The following is a 14,555-nucleotide window of genomic DNA, read 5'->3' on the forward strand; positions in this document are numbered from 1 at the left end:
AACTATTCCCAGGCAACCTGTAAAACAGGAGGGGTGGAGAGTGAGAGATTTGCAGCTGCGGCTGGAGCAGACAAGAGCCAAGCCACTCTGCAGGGAAGTCAGTCTGCGTAAGAGGAGATAGGGCAAGTAGTCAGTGTCTCATCCCTCAGAGATGTCCAGGAGTACCAGGATATAATCAATAGTGGAATGGAAACCTCTTAATAAAGGTGTCAAAAGATGATATCAGTAAGGTTTCAGTGCTGTGGCTTTTTCGAAGGCCATGCTGGTTCAAGTGTAGCAGCTCGTTGTCACAAAGGTAGTTGTTTAGTTGATATAGTTGTTTTTCTTTTTTTGGATTAGTTTAAACTGATCGGGGTATTCGCCGGTGCAGAGTGATTGGTTTATTAAATTGACAAGAAAATCATACATGGGCATGGAGAGTGATTTCAAGTATTGTCCATGGCAGGGGTTAAATGGGGAGAAAGACGTTTTTATATTTTGAAGAACACATACACGGTAATTGTATCTGAGTCTATAGGAGTGAATGAAGACCAGGTGCAATCTATCTTAGAAGAAGAATCCTTAGGATAGACGGCGTGTAAAATCCGAGGATATACGAGTTATTTTGTTTTTTAAACAGGAAGCAATTTGATTGCAGAAGTCCTTACTTAGGGCTGGAAGAGCAGGTGTTGGGGAGTTGTTAATCGTTTCACAATATTAAATAGCATGGAGTTATTGCCATTGAATGTTTTGATTTTTGAGGAATAGAAATTCTTTTTTCCCAAGGAAATTTCTTTTCTGTATTTTCTGAGACAGATAAAATAGTTTGGTTTTTTTTTTGAGTTTGGAGTTTTTTGTTGTCTCCAAGCACGTTCCGATTGTCGCAATTTGGTTTTTAATGTCCTGAGTTCAGCCGAATACCAAACGGCGGTACATTTGGATTTAGGACGAGGACATGAGACAGGAGCTCTCGAATCTAGGACATTAGAAATAGTCTTATTACAGAGATCTACAGAAGAAGTGACCTCATGGAGAATAGAGCTTACTTTGCCCTCCATTGCCTCAGATGCCAGCTTAGACCTTAAGCCCTCTCTGGGAAAGAGACCACTCTACTGTACATTGTGCAGAGCATGGGTTTGGATAAATGGGTAATTAAATCCAAATATTATTGGGCAAGTGATACTTGATACTTGTCCACAGGCACAGTTAAAAGTATAGAGGTGTTAGTTACTTTCCTACAGAATGTATACACAAGGAATTACTTAAAAATCTAAGATGTAGACTAAGGAAAGAACATACTGTTTTACCACATATTCACCCACCTCTAAACTGTCAGCAATGAATAAACAATCCAGGTTAGATATCACAGCTTCAAGTCCTATCACGGCTGTGCAGTTGGTGGAAGAGTACAGCTGCACAGAAAGAGGGGTCAAGTTGCAACCTAAGACCATTTGCTCAATGGCCGGACCAGAGCCATAGCTAGCCTATGGCCAATATGGCCTGGGCTATAGGCACCAGTGCCAGAAGGGTGCCCTGTGCAAAATAGGAAGTGAGGGCTCAAATTAGGGAGTGGAGTAGCTCTTCTTTGCTCTGTCCATTCCATTATCTCCTTTTCCTCCTATTCTATACAAGACAGGAGAGGAGGTCTAGATCAGGAGTTCTCAACCCAGTACTTGGGACACACCTAGCCAGTCAGGTTTTCAGGATATTCATACTGAATATTCATGAAATAGATTTGCATACAATGGAGGCAGTGCATGCAAATCTATCTCATGCATATAAAATCCGAGGATATACGAGTTATTTTGTTTTTAAAATAGGAAGCAATTTGATTGCATAAGTCCTTATTTAGGGCTGGAGGCAGTGCATGCAAATCTCTCTCATGCATATTCATTATGAACATCCTGAAAACCAAACAGGCTAGGTGTGTCCCAAGAAATGGGTTGAGAACCCCTGGTCTAGATTAGGGTGCAGCATGTCTCTTTGCTTCTCTGCTGCGGCCTCTGCGTCAGCCAACCCCTTCCCTGCAAGCCACCTGATGGGGGTGGGGTGGCACAGGAAGGAAAGGACAGCTCTCTGCTGAGTGAGATTCCTTGTACGCCTATCACTAGGGAAGAGAGTGCTGAAGTCATCCCTGGAGGGGAGAAAAAAAGAACGAGTATTGTGTGAGGGAAGGAGTGGAAGAGAAAGTTGATGTATGCACCCTGCCCCACGCCACACTCAATCTCAGGGTAATCACAAATTAAAAGTTCCAAGGTATGGCATTTGAAGAGCAGACAGGATGGGGAACGGGCTTGGAGGGAGGGTTTGCTGTTTCAGACTACATACAAACAGCAAGCACTGGAAATGTAACCAGGTCTAAAATGGGGTAAGTGTTGATCCCATTCATAAAAAGAAAAAAAAAGAAGATTAGGTTTCAAAACTAACCAGCTGTGAAGGAGAAAAGAAAAGAAAATTATTCCTTACCTGCTAATTTTCGTTCCTGTAGTACCAAGGATCAGTCCAGACGGTGGGTTATGTCCCCCGTCCAGCAGATGGAGTCAGAACAGACTTCGAGGGACGTCACCAGTATAAGCCAGTGCTCCCTCTGCTGGAGCTCAGTATCCCGTATAGCAAAGCCCAAAGGACCCGAAAGGGATTGAATCAAGTTACTCAACATACCTGAAAGACAGGCACTGAACTGCAATAACAATGAACCGCCAACGAGCGGTAAGAACCCAACTTGTAGAGAGCTGTGCAACATAGAAACAAGGCACAAACAGCAGGTAATAGAAGATATCGACAGGCATCAGAACCGAGCAGAAGCAGAAAGATCCCAGAGTGGTGGGCGTCTGGACTGATCCTTGGTACTACAGGAACGAAAATTAGCAGGTAAGGAATAATTTTCTTTTCCCTGTACGTACCAGGATCAGTCCAGACGGTGGGATGTACCAAAGCTTCCCTAAACCGGGTGGGCCCCTGAAAGCCCTGCTCGGAGAACCTGGGCACCAAAGTGTCCCATGGAGGACGACGCCAGGTGCAGTCGATAATGTCGTGAAAAGGTATGCAGCGACTTCCACGTCGCTGCTCGGCAGATCTCCTGGGAGGAGACGGAGCGAGATTCCGCCCAGGACGCCGCCTGCGAGCGGGTGGAATGAGCGATAACCCCGCTAGGCGGAAGACGGCCAGCTCCAATGTAGGAGACCGAGATCGCTTCTTTAAGCCATCGTGCAATCGTTGTCTTCGAGGCCTGACGCCCCTTCTTCGGACCGGACCAGAGAACGAAGAGATGATCTGAGAGCCGGAAATCATTGGTCACCTCCAGATAGTGACGCAAGGTGCGCTTGACATCCAAGAAACGAAGAGACCTAGGCTCGCTGGGTCCAAAGGACGGAAGTTCCACCGTCTGATTCAAGTGAAAAGACGAGACAACCTTCGGAAGGAAGGAAGGTACGGTGCGCAGGGAGACTCCGGAATCCGTGAACCTGAGATAAGGCTCCCTGCAAGATAACGCTTGTAGCTCCGAGACACGACGCGCAGAGCAGATGGCCACAAGGAAGACCGCCTTTAGAGTCAGATCCTTGAGGGTCGCCCCACGTATCGGCTCAAAAGGTGCCCCGGACAAGGCTCGAAGCACCAAGTTGAGACTCCAGGAGGGACAAGGATCCCGGACAGGAGGGCACACATGTTTGACCCCCTTGAGGAAACGGGCAACGTCCGGTTGCAGGAGAAGAGAGCCATCTGCGCGCACGAAGGAACTCAGGGCCGACACCTGGACTCGTAGGGAATTATAGGCGAGTCCCTTATCCAGACCATCCTGAAGGAACTGCAGAATCGACGGGACAGACGCCTCCGTGGGTCGGATCCCCCTGGAAGAACACCAGACGTCGAACGTTCTCCAAACTCGCACATAAGCAACAGAAGTAGAAGACTTCCGGGCCCGCAGCATTGTAGAAACTACCACCTCAGGGTAGCCCCTGCGTCGAAGGCGGCGCCGTTCAAAAGCCATGCCGCAAGACAGAAGAGTTCGGCCTGGTCGAAATATACTGGACCCTGGCGCAGGAGCCGAGGAAGATGACCGAGCCGAAGCGGGCCATCCACCGCCAGCTGGAGAAGGTCCGCAAACCAGGGCCTGCGCGGCCACTCCGGAGCGACGAGAACCACAGGACCTTGATGATTTTCTATCCTGCGGAGCGTTTTGCCCACCAGGGGCCACGGAGGAAAAACGTAGAGCAGCCGACGAGTCGGCCACGGAAGGGCTAGGGCATCCACCCCCTCCGCGCCTCGTTCCCTCCGGCGACTGAAAAACCGAGGTGCCTTGGCGTTGGCGGCCGTGGCCATCAGATCGAAATGCGGTGCGCCCCACCGCTGAATCACCAACCGCATCGCTTCGGCGGAGAGCTCCCATTCGCCGGGATCCAGTTGTTGACGACTGAGAAAGTCCGCCTGGATATTGTCCACTCCGGCGATGTGAGAAGCTGCGATCCTGACTAGATGCCTTTCCGCCCACTCCATTAGGGGGGTCGACTCCAGGGAGACATGTTTGCTCTTCGTGCCTCCCTGTCGATTGATATAGGCCACCGTGGTGGCATTGTCGGAGAGGATTCGTACTTCCCTGTTCCGGACCAGGGGAAGGAACCGCTGTAGTGCCAGCCGCACCGCCCTGGTCTCCAGACGGTTGATCGGCCAGGTCGCCTCTGTCGGGGACCACGTGCCCTGTGTTGCGCTGCGGTCGCAGACGGCGCCCCAGCCCACGAGGCTGGCATCGGTAGTGACCACCACCCAAGTGGGCACATCGAGAGAGACACCCTGAGCCAGATTCGTCGGTATCAGCCACCAGTCCAGACTGTCCCTGGCGACAGAGGGGAGAGGAAGGATCACCTGATAATCCTGGGACACCGGGTTCCACCTGGAAAGGAGGGACGCCTGCAGAGGGCGCAGGTGCGCAAAAGCCCAGGGCACCATATCGATGGTGGACGCCATCACTCCCAGCAACTGAAGATAATCCCGGGAAGTGGGCTCCTGCAAAGCTGAAAAATGACAGACATGCTCCCGCAACGACTGAGCCTTGTCCGGACGCAAAAACACCTTGCCCTGCAGCGTGTCGAAGCTGGCACCCAGGAAGTCCAGGCGCTGAGAAGGAACCAAAGAACTCTTGGCGAAGTTCACTACCCATCCCAGGGATTGTAGGACCTGGACCACCCTGGTCACCGACTCGTGTCCGTGGGCAAAGGACTTCGATCGAATCAGCCAATCGTCCAGATAGGGATGGACAAGTATCCCGTCCCTGCGGAGAGCCGCGGCGACGACAACCATGATCTTGGTGAAGGTGCGAGGCGCTGTCGCTAGACCGAACGGGAGAGCTGTGAACTGGAAATGCTGGCCCAGAACCTTGAAGCGGAGAAAACGACGATGCGCCGGCAGGATGGGAATGTGCAAATAGGCCTCCGTCAGATCCAAGGAGGCCAGAAATTCCCCTCGATGAACCGCAGCAATCACCGAGCGCAGCGTCTCCATGCGGAACCGGCTGACTCGCAGAGACCTGTTGACTTCCTTGAGATCGAGAATGGGCCGGAAGGAACCGTCCTTCTTTGGCACGACGAAGTAGATAGAATAATGACCCGAGCCCACCTCGCCGAAGGGGACGGGGGCAATGGCTCCTATGCCCTGAAGACGATCCAGAGTCTGCTGTATCGCCGCCCGCTTGAGGTCCGAGCCACAGGGGGAGAAGAGGAACCGGTCTCTGGGAGGGCGGGCAAACTCCAAAGCGTAGCCGTCCCTTATAGTGTCCAGAACCCACTGGTCCGCCGATATCCTTACCCACTCCCCGTAGAAATCCGCCAGGCGACCCCCTATCCTGGGCGTGGGGGAGTGGGGGCATCTGGCATCATTGGGACGACTTTGGTGGAGGAGGACCCTGCCCGGAGCCATCACGGGCGGAGCGGCGCCCTCGAAAGGACCGAGACCAGGTCTGGGGTCTGGAGGAGGAGGAGGAAGCCCGGGTCCCCGGCTGCCTGTACGACCTATAGCGTCTCTGCGCTCGGGTTCTAGTCCGGGTAGCCGCAAAAGCCCTGGAGGGTCGATGTCTGTCTTCAGGGAGTCGGTGAACAGCATTCTCCCCGAGAGATTTGATGATCTGATCCAAGTCATCTCCAAACAAGAATTTTCCGCGGAAAGGCAAGGACCCCAAGCTCGACTTAGAGGAAGCATCCGCCGCCCAGTTGCGGAGCCAAAGGAGCCTCCTAGCTGCCACCACCGATACCATGGAACGCGCCTGTACTCGGAAGAGGTCATATAGGGCATCGGCCCCATAGGCGATCGCGGACTCCAGGCGGTCAGCCTGCGCGGCTTCGTCCGGTGGTAACGCTTGAGAAGTCAGCAACTGTTGCACCCACCGGAGACTGGCCCGCTGAGCCAGTGAGGTACACATGACAGCCCGCATGCCCAAGGCGGAGACTTCGAAAACCTTCTTCAAGAATACCTCCAACTTGCGGTCCTGAGTATCCCGGAGCGCTGTGCCGCCCGTGACCGGGATCGTCGTCCTCTTGGTGACCGCCGAGACGGCCGAATCCACCTTGGGAACCTTGATAAGATCCAAGAAGTCTTCTGGGAGCGGGTACAACTTCTCCATAGCCCGAGTGACTTTAAATGAGGCTTCAGGGGTATCCCACTCCCTGGTGAGAAGCTGCAGGAAGGACTCATGGATGGGAAATGCCCGAGGCCGGGGACGAAGGGCAGCGAGAACCGGGTCCCCCTTTCTGGCCGATGTGGTGACGGCGGGCGCCACCGGGAGCGGCGGATCCGGAGGAGGATCAAGATCCAGTTCCAAAAGGATCTGCTGTATCAGATCATTCAGTTCGTCCCGCTGGAAAATCCGGAGTGCCAGCAGGTCATCCCCTTCGGAAGGGAGTTCCGAGAGCGCAGGGTCCGCGGGATCCGGTGAGGGTGGCGAGATCGGTGCCGCCGCTCCCGTGGCAGGCCGAGGACGCGGAAGAGGGGCTGGGGCCCCGGCCACCGACCCGACCAGGTCAGGGGGCGTCCCAGGAGGGGCCACAGGCACCCGAGGAGTCTTTGCCGGTGGAGGGCGAGGGGCCAGGTCCCCGGGAGCCCCCAATCCCTGAAGGTACGCACTATGCATGAGTAGAATAAACTCAGGTGAAAAACGAGGCAAGCTGGGAGGGGGGGTCCGAGGGAGGAACCTCCGAAGGCCCAGGATCGGGCAAGCCCCCCTCCGGGGATAAATTCGGAGGTGAGACCTCCCGAAAATCCCTCCGCTCGGTCACAGCCTCCACAGCAGCGAGGTGCCGCGAAAGCAAAATGGCCGCCGTTCCCGCCAACGGCGGCGAAGTGGCCGGCCCGCGCCGCCCCTGCCGGGGGGAGGGGAGAGAGGAAGAAACGTCTGCCGGCTGCGAGGTGCCTTCCCCGCCCGGGAGGCACCTCGCGCAGATCCCCTCCCTTGAAATCCTGGACCCCGGCTCGCCGCAGGCCGCGCATCGAGACGGCCGCGGCATTCGCAAAAAGTCGTCGGGAGCGGCAAAAACCTCAGGGGGGGGGCCAGGAGCACTAAGGAGGTGCCGCGGGGGGGCCGGAGGGCCTGCACAACCCGCCAAAGGGATCCCTGCAGCGCCGAAGAGGACGCGAAAAATAGGCCGCAAAGCCGCGGGATCGCCTGCCCACACGTGGAAGCCGGCCCACCGGCAACCACGGGGAACCAACAACCTGTGAAGAGAAAAAACCCTGGAAGGAAAAATCAACACAGGGGAACAAAAACAAACTTACCCCAGAAACGGAGGAAGCAACAGAGAAGGAAGCAAGAGAGAAGGCAGAAGACACGCCTCCAAACAAGAAACCTTTTTTTTTTTTTTTTTTTTTTTTTTCAAAGAATTTAACTTTAACTTGATTCAAATAGCTCAAGACAAGAAAACCTGGAAGAAGAAATAAAGAGAAATCCTGAAAAAGAATCCAACCAGCCTGGGGAGACCGTGGATCCCCCAACTCTCATCTGCTGGAGTCAGAAAGATACAGAGCTCCAGCAGAGGGAGCACTGGCTTATACTGGTGACGTCCCTCGAAGTCTGTTCTGACTCCATCTGCTGGACGGGGGACATAACCCACCGTCTGGACTGATCCTGGTACGTACAGGGAACTGACCTTTTTGTCTTGAGGCAAAACAGAGAAAGCTAGTGATTGACTAAGCAGTGAAAAGCGTTTAGAAAATGATGAGAGGATCGGCCAGGTTTGTAGGTCTGTTGTGCAAACAGCTTTAGGTAACAGGAGCCACAGGCTGGGCAAGAAGGTTGCTGCCGTGCAAGTCCTCGGTGTTATGGTAGAGCAGATTCTGTGTTTTTGGCAGGGTTTTGGGTGTACATCATAATCTGCCTGGCTGTGCAGAGTGTTTGCATGGCTGTTAAGGAGATCTCATCAGATTCAACAAAAGGAATGACATCTTCGTGGCTTAAAGACACACTTCCTCTTGGGCCTCTACTGTTTACCTACACTACCTAAACGTAATCTGCTTTGAAGTCTTACAAAAAGTAGAATATAAATAAAAATAAACCCAACAACAAGCTACATATTACTAATCAGTTGCATGAGGGTAAAGGGTCAGTAATATTTTTGGGAACAGGGTTATACTTGTGTCTACTTATAGGTTACAAATAATAAGCGTGTTTTAAATATCTCCTCCACGGAAAGAAATATTTAACAGTATCGCATAAGAACATAAGAAAATGCCATACTGGGTCAGAGCAAAGGTCCATCAAGCCCAGCATCCTGTTTCCAACAGTGGCCAATCCAGGCCATAAGAACCTGGCAAGTACCCAAAAACTAAGTCTATGCCATGTTACCATTGCTAATGGCAGTGGCTATTTTCTAAGTCATCTTAATTAATAGCAGGTAATGGACTTCTCCTCCAAGAACTTATCCAATCCCCTCCCAAACACAGCCACACCAACTGCACTAACCACATCCCCTGGCAACAAATTCCAGAGTTTAATTGTGCGTTGAGTAAAAAAGAACTTTCTCCGATTAGTTTTAAATGTGCCCCATGCTAACTTCATGGAGTGCCCCCTAGTCTTTCTATTATCCGAAAGAGTAAATAACCGATCCACATCTACCCATCCTAGACCTCTCATGATTTTAAACACCTCTATCATATCCCCCCTCAGTCGTCTCTTCTCCAAGCTGAAAAGTCCTAACCTCTTTAGTCTTTCCTCATAGGGGAGCTGTTCCATTCCCCTTATCATTTTGGTAGCCCTTCCCTGCACCTTCTCCATCGCAACCATATCCCTCTTGAGATGCGGCGACCAGAACCGCACACAGCACTCAAGGTGCGGTCTCACCATGGAGCGATACAGAGGCACCACGACACCCTCTGCTCCATTCACCATTCCCTCTCCAACAATTCCCAACATTCTGCCCGCCTCCCTGACCGCCGCAGCACACTGAACCGACGACCCCAATGCGCCATCCACCACGACACCTAGATCTCTCTCCTGGGCTGTAGCACCCAATATGGAACCCAACACTGCGCAACTACAGCATGGGTTATTTTTCCCCATATGCATCACCCCCCACCTATCCACATCAAATCTCATCCGCCACTTGGATGCCCAATCCTCCAGTCTCACAAGGTCCTCCCGCAATCTATTACAATCTGCCCGTGACCCAACTACTCTGAACAATTCTGTGTCATCTGCAAATTTGATTATCTCACTCGTCGTATTTCTTTCCAGATCATTTATAAATATATTGAAAAGTAAGGGTCCCAATACAGATCCCTGAGGCACTCCAGTGTCCACTCCCTTCCACTGAGAAAATTGACCATTTAATCCTACTCTCTGTTTCCTGTCATTTAGCCAGTTTGTAATCCACGGAAGGACATCGCCACCTATCCCATGACTTTTTACTTTTCCTAGAAGCCTCTCATGAGGGACTTTGTCAAACGCCCTCTGAAAATCCAAGCACACCATATCCACCGGTTCACCTCCATCCACATGTCTATCAACTCCCTCAAAAAAGTGAGGCAAGACCTGCGCTGGGCAAAGCCATGCTGACCTTGCTCCACTAAACCATGTCTTTCCATATGCTCTGTGATCTTGATGTTCAGAACACCCTCCGCTACCCTTCCGGCACTGAAGTAAGGCAAGGCAGGGCAGGGCAAGGCAGGGCAAGGCAAGGCAAGGCAAGGCAAGGCAAGGCAAGGCAAGGGAGGGGGGGGGGCACTTTTTCATTTGGTCATCGGTGTCAAATTGCCTGGCCACAGCTCTGGGCTTCACAGATTCTTCAGGTCCGTTCGGATCAAGTCCAGCGAGGCTGCACCGGCGATGGCGACGCTCCGGACAGCAGAGAGGGAAGTTTCACTGAATTCCGCTAAAAGGCTGCGAAGGTGAGAGCATAAGGTGGAAAGGGCTTATACGAACCTCAGCGCTCTCTCCATCGCCCACCCCGGCCTCTCTCTCTCCCTGGTCTCGCCGTCGCCCCTCCCCCGGACCCTCAGACTCCTCTCCGCGCCGAGGCTGCGCATCCAGCCCGGCACATTCCACGGCCGCTGACCGGGCAACGAGCGCTGTGCGCGGGGCGATTGCCTCACCCGCCCCTCATTGGTTGCTTTCTTTGGTTTGTTTAGTTTTTTTGTTTTTATTTTTTCCCGCCACCCTAACTCCACACATTCGCCGCGTTAAGAACCTGAGCGGAATCTGCCGCCTCCGCCGCTCATTGGCTGGGGAGGAGGAGAGCCCGGATGGAAGGGGGCGGAGCGGCGTTGGGGGCGCTCGCGGTTGTTGTAGTTCCCTGCTGGATCTTCGGTAAAGCCCTCGTCCTGAGGAGCAGCGGTTTCTTGCTTTTCTGTTGTTTTCGCGCGGCTTCGGAAGGCGTTAGGGCAGATAACCCGACGTAATAAAATGCGAGTGGGAAAAAAAAAAGTGACTTTACTTTAGCTCATGCACCATTTGCATCTCTGTTAAAAATGAAGTGTAACTCCGGACGGCGATGTTTCAGGTCGATCCAGTAAAGTTCAGTTGAAGATTTCTCGTCTGTAACGAGCTCGCTGCGCACAATTCGGACGCGTAAGGCAAACCAGCGATACAGTCTCCAGTTTCGCGCGTCCGTAGCGCTTCTTAAAACAGACGCGTAACCCTTCCCGCACCCGGCCTGTAAATGAACGAATTAGCTGTATAATGAAGGAATTAGCTATTCCCCTCCGATACCGTAGCGCGCGCTCAGGTTCTCTCATTAGTAACGCACTGTTTTGCCGCGGCCGTAACGTCTTAGTTTACCGCCTCCCCCTAGTAGGAGTTAGGACTGTGAGTCTAGTAACAAATCCATCGACACCGCTTAAGATACTCAAAACAATAAAACACAATTTTAAAAAAAAGCGATACAGAGATGATCGAGAAAATGTAATGATGTGGGACACATAAAACCTGTCAGAAGAAAAAAAAAAAATTTTTAAATACCTGTCGGAGGGCCGCGTGGTTCCAGGCGGCCGCGTGTTAAATCTAGGCCGGGTCCGCACAGGCACGCATTCATTCACTGCCGGTGGAGCCCTCACCGGCAGTGAATGAATGCGCGCCTGTGCGACCCCTGCGATTCGGCGCTCACGGCGTGACGTCACGGCATGTGACTGCCTTGAGCGCCGAATCGCAGGGGTCGCACAGGCGCACATTCATTCACTGCCGGTGGGGGCTGCCGGAGAGGCAGCCCCCACCGGCAGTGAATGAATTCATTCATCCAGGCGGAGGAGCCGGCTGCTTTCGCCACCGGCTCCTCCGCCTGGATGAATGAATGCGCGCCTGTGCGGACCCGGCCTAGATTTAACACGCGACCACCCGCCGGCCGTCTCGAACTAACGCGTGTCCCCCCGCCGCCGCTGCCTGGAACAGGCGCCCACCCGCCCGCGGCCTAGATTTAATACGCGACCACCCGGCTCCCGCCGCCGCCGGCCGCCTGTACCCACGCAGCCGTCTGAAACTAACGTGCGTCCACCCGCCCCCCCCGCCGCCCGGAACAGGCGCCCACCCGCCCGCGGCCTAGATTTAACACTCGACCTCCGGCCCCCCGGATCCCGCCGGCCGCCTGGACCCACGCGGCCCTCCGACAGGTATTTAAAATTTTTGATTTTTACACTTCCTGGTACCTGTCATTTCAAATGTCATTTGAAATGACAGGTACCAGCGCACCCAGGTTACTGTATAGGCGCTGTATTAAGCGCCCATACAGTAAAATGGGTTGCGCGGGCATAACCCTTCCCTACCGCTTTAAAGCCGCGGCATGCATTTGCATGCGATTAGAGGAGAGTATCGGGGAGTTAGTGAAGAGAACTGTGCGTGCGGGGAGGAAGGGTGCGCCTGACACTACCGCACTGTTTCTACCGCGGCCTTACTGGATCGACCTGAAAGTGCGCCCCCCCCCCCACAGCACACAGGTTAACCCGCGGGTGGATGTGCGTTTTTGGACGCACTACATTACCAGCCGATACAATAAGGTTATTAGCGCGCCACACAACTGCTGGGTAGCAGATAGTTCTCATCACACATCAATTCCATGGAGATGAGCCTATTACCCCCTGAGAAACAGGCCGATTCAAAACAAACAGGCCGATTCACAACAAACAGGCCGATACAGTAAAGTTCGCGGGCGGGTGGGCGCCCAGGCCACTCTCCTGTGCGCGCGATTCAGAAAAAAAAAGTATTCAAATTAGTGGCCGCCGCAAAAGGAGGCGCTCCTCTTTTTGGACAGGAGCGGCGGCTGTCAGCGGGTTTGACAGCCGACGCTCAATTTTGCCGGCGTCGGTTCTCAAGCCCGCTGACAGCCACGGGCTCGGAAACCGGACGCCGGGAAAATTTAGCGTCCGGTTTGCAAGGCACGGGCCGATTTTACCTTTTTTTTTTTTTTACTTTTTACTTTTTTTTAACTTTTGGGGCCTCCGACTTAATATCGCAATGATATTTACTTATTTAGTTTTTACTGCTTTTCTGTGCACTTTCCTGGCGCCGGCAGAAATTAACGCCTACCTTTGGGTAGGCGCTAACTTCTGAAAGCAAAATGTGCGGCTTGGCTGCACATTTTACTTACTGAATTGAGCGGGAATAACTAATAGGGCCAACAACATGCATTTCCATGTTGCGGGCGCTATTAGTTTCCGGGGGGGGGTTGGAGTGAGGCCAACTCCAAAGCAGCCTCATCTGGCCATTAGTTTATCCGATCCATGGGCCGATGCAATAAAGCATGCGGTAAAACAGGTGATCGCATTGAGCGCCCACTTTCCTAACGCATGCACAGCCACCTCTCCTGGGTGCCTGATGCTATATTTAAATGAGCTGGTGCCTTAAAAGGGACGTGCTAGGGAGAAAATGTGCGTCCCTAGTGCTCAAACGCATCGGGCACCCAGAAGATGTGGCTGTGCGCTTACATATTGCTACTGGTGCTCAAGAATTAATGTAATGGATCGATTACAAAAAAAACTTTTCTGGACATTCAATATACAAAATCAGCGCCAGACCTTTTTTTTTTTTTTTTTTTTTAATCGATCCATTTCATTAATTCTTTGTTAATAACCCAAAGCTGTACATCTGCTGTTCTCTATGGTTCCTCCTCTGTGTACTTTGAATTTTTTCATAAGCCCATGACTTGGGCTGGCGTTAAATTTGCCATATTAAAAAGTGTACAGTGGGTGCAGTTCTGGATTTGCTAATAGGCACACTAGAGCTGTGCCCAAGCAGCAAAAATCTGTGGGGGGTGGGCAGCAGGCCAGCTGAAGATTTGCAGAGTTCCCGCTCTGCTGAACAGGAAGGGAGGGGTGAGTCTGGAAGGGCAAGAGCAAACAAAAACCTATCTACTCCCTAGTCCAACCTCCACTGCCCCACACTCTCCCCCACCCCCCATCCCTTTCAGAGAGTAAAAAAATTAAGCCATGCTGCTCCCTAATTCAGTCGCTCCCTGTCCTTCCGAGTCTTGAGGGGAAGAGGTGAACAGAGCAAAGAAAACTCTGCCTTAGACCTTTTGCTCTGCTCCGTGACCAGGAGAAGGTAGGGGTGACAGCATCAGTAGTGCCTAGGGGTGGCAAAAATCCTAACGGGCCGATTCTGTAAAATGTGCTCGGCCATGTGCACTGTTTAATACGCAGTTGGCCGCGTGTTTTCGATGCACGTCCATTACTCCTTATACTGTACGGGGTTTAGCGCGTCAAAAACACATGGCCAACCCCCCCCCTGGAAACTAAGAGCGCTCATCAGATGCAAATGCATGTTGCTGAGGCTATTAGTTAGTCACTCGGGAAACCGAAAGTAATATGTGCAGCCAAACTGCACAATTTACACACTAATTTATGAGCAGCCTGAAAAAGTGTACAGAAAAGCAGAAAATACTGCTTTTCTGTACACCCTCGACTTAATATGCTAATGCTATTAAGTCAGAGGAACAAAAAAAAAAGTGCCGTCCACTTAGGTGAACAGACGCTCAAATTTACCGATGCTCGAAAAATTGAGCATCTGTTTCCTGCCACAGCTCCTGGGCCAAGGAGGTGCTAGAGGTGCATAATTGTCCCTAGCGCCTTTTAAGACACTCCCTCATTTAAATATAGAATTGCGTGCTCAGGAC

The 14,555-nt window shown here is 52.4% G+C and overlaps 1 protein-coding gene across 2 annotated transcripts in view; it reads right to left on the reverse strand.

Annotated features, from left to right (window-relative positions):
• The window catches only part of RAD51AP1 (RAD51 associated protein 1), a 55,064-nt gene extending 44,428 nt beyond the window's left edge, over positions 1 to 10,636 (reverse strand). Inside the window, exon 1 of one of the 2 annotated variants that reach the window (XM_029597289.1) lies at positions 10,379 to 10,636. In XM_029597289.1, the coding sequence (XP_029453149.1) occupies positions 10,379 to 10,482 (104 nt within the window). In that variant the 5' untranslated portion in view covers positions 10,483 to 10,636. The remainder of the gene's footprint in view (positions 1 to 10,378) is intronic. The other variant, XM_029597288.1, reaches the window with a different exon arrangement.
• Between the last annotated feature and the right edge of the window lie 3,919 nt (positions 10,637 to 14,555).

Source organism: Rhinatrema bivittatum, chromosome 4 (assembly GCF_901001135.1).
Source record: "Rhinatrema bivittatum chromosome 4, aRhiBiv1.1, whole genome shotgun sequence".
Lineage (NCBI taxonomy): Eukaryota > Metazoa > Chordata > Amphibia > Gymnophiona > Rhinatrematidae > Rhinatrema > Rhinatrema bivittatum.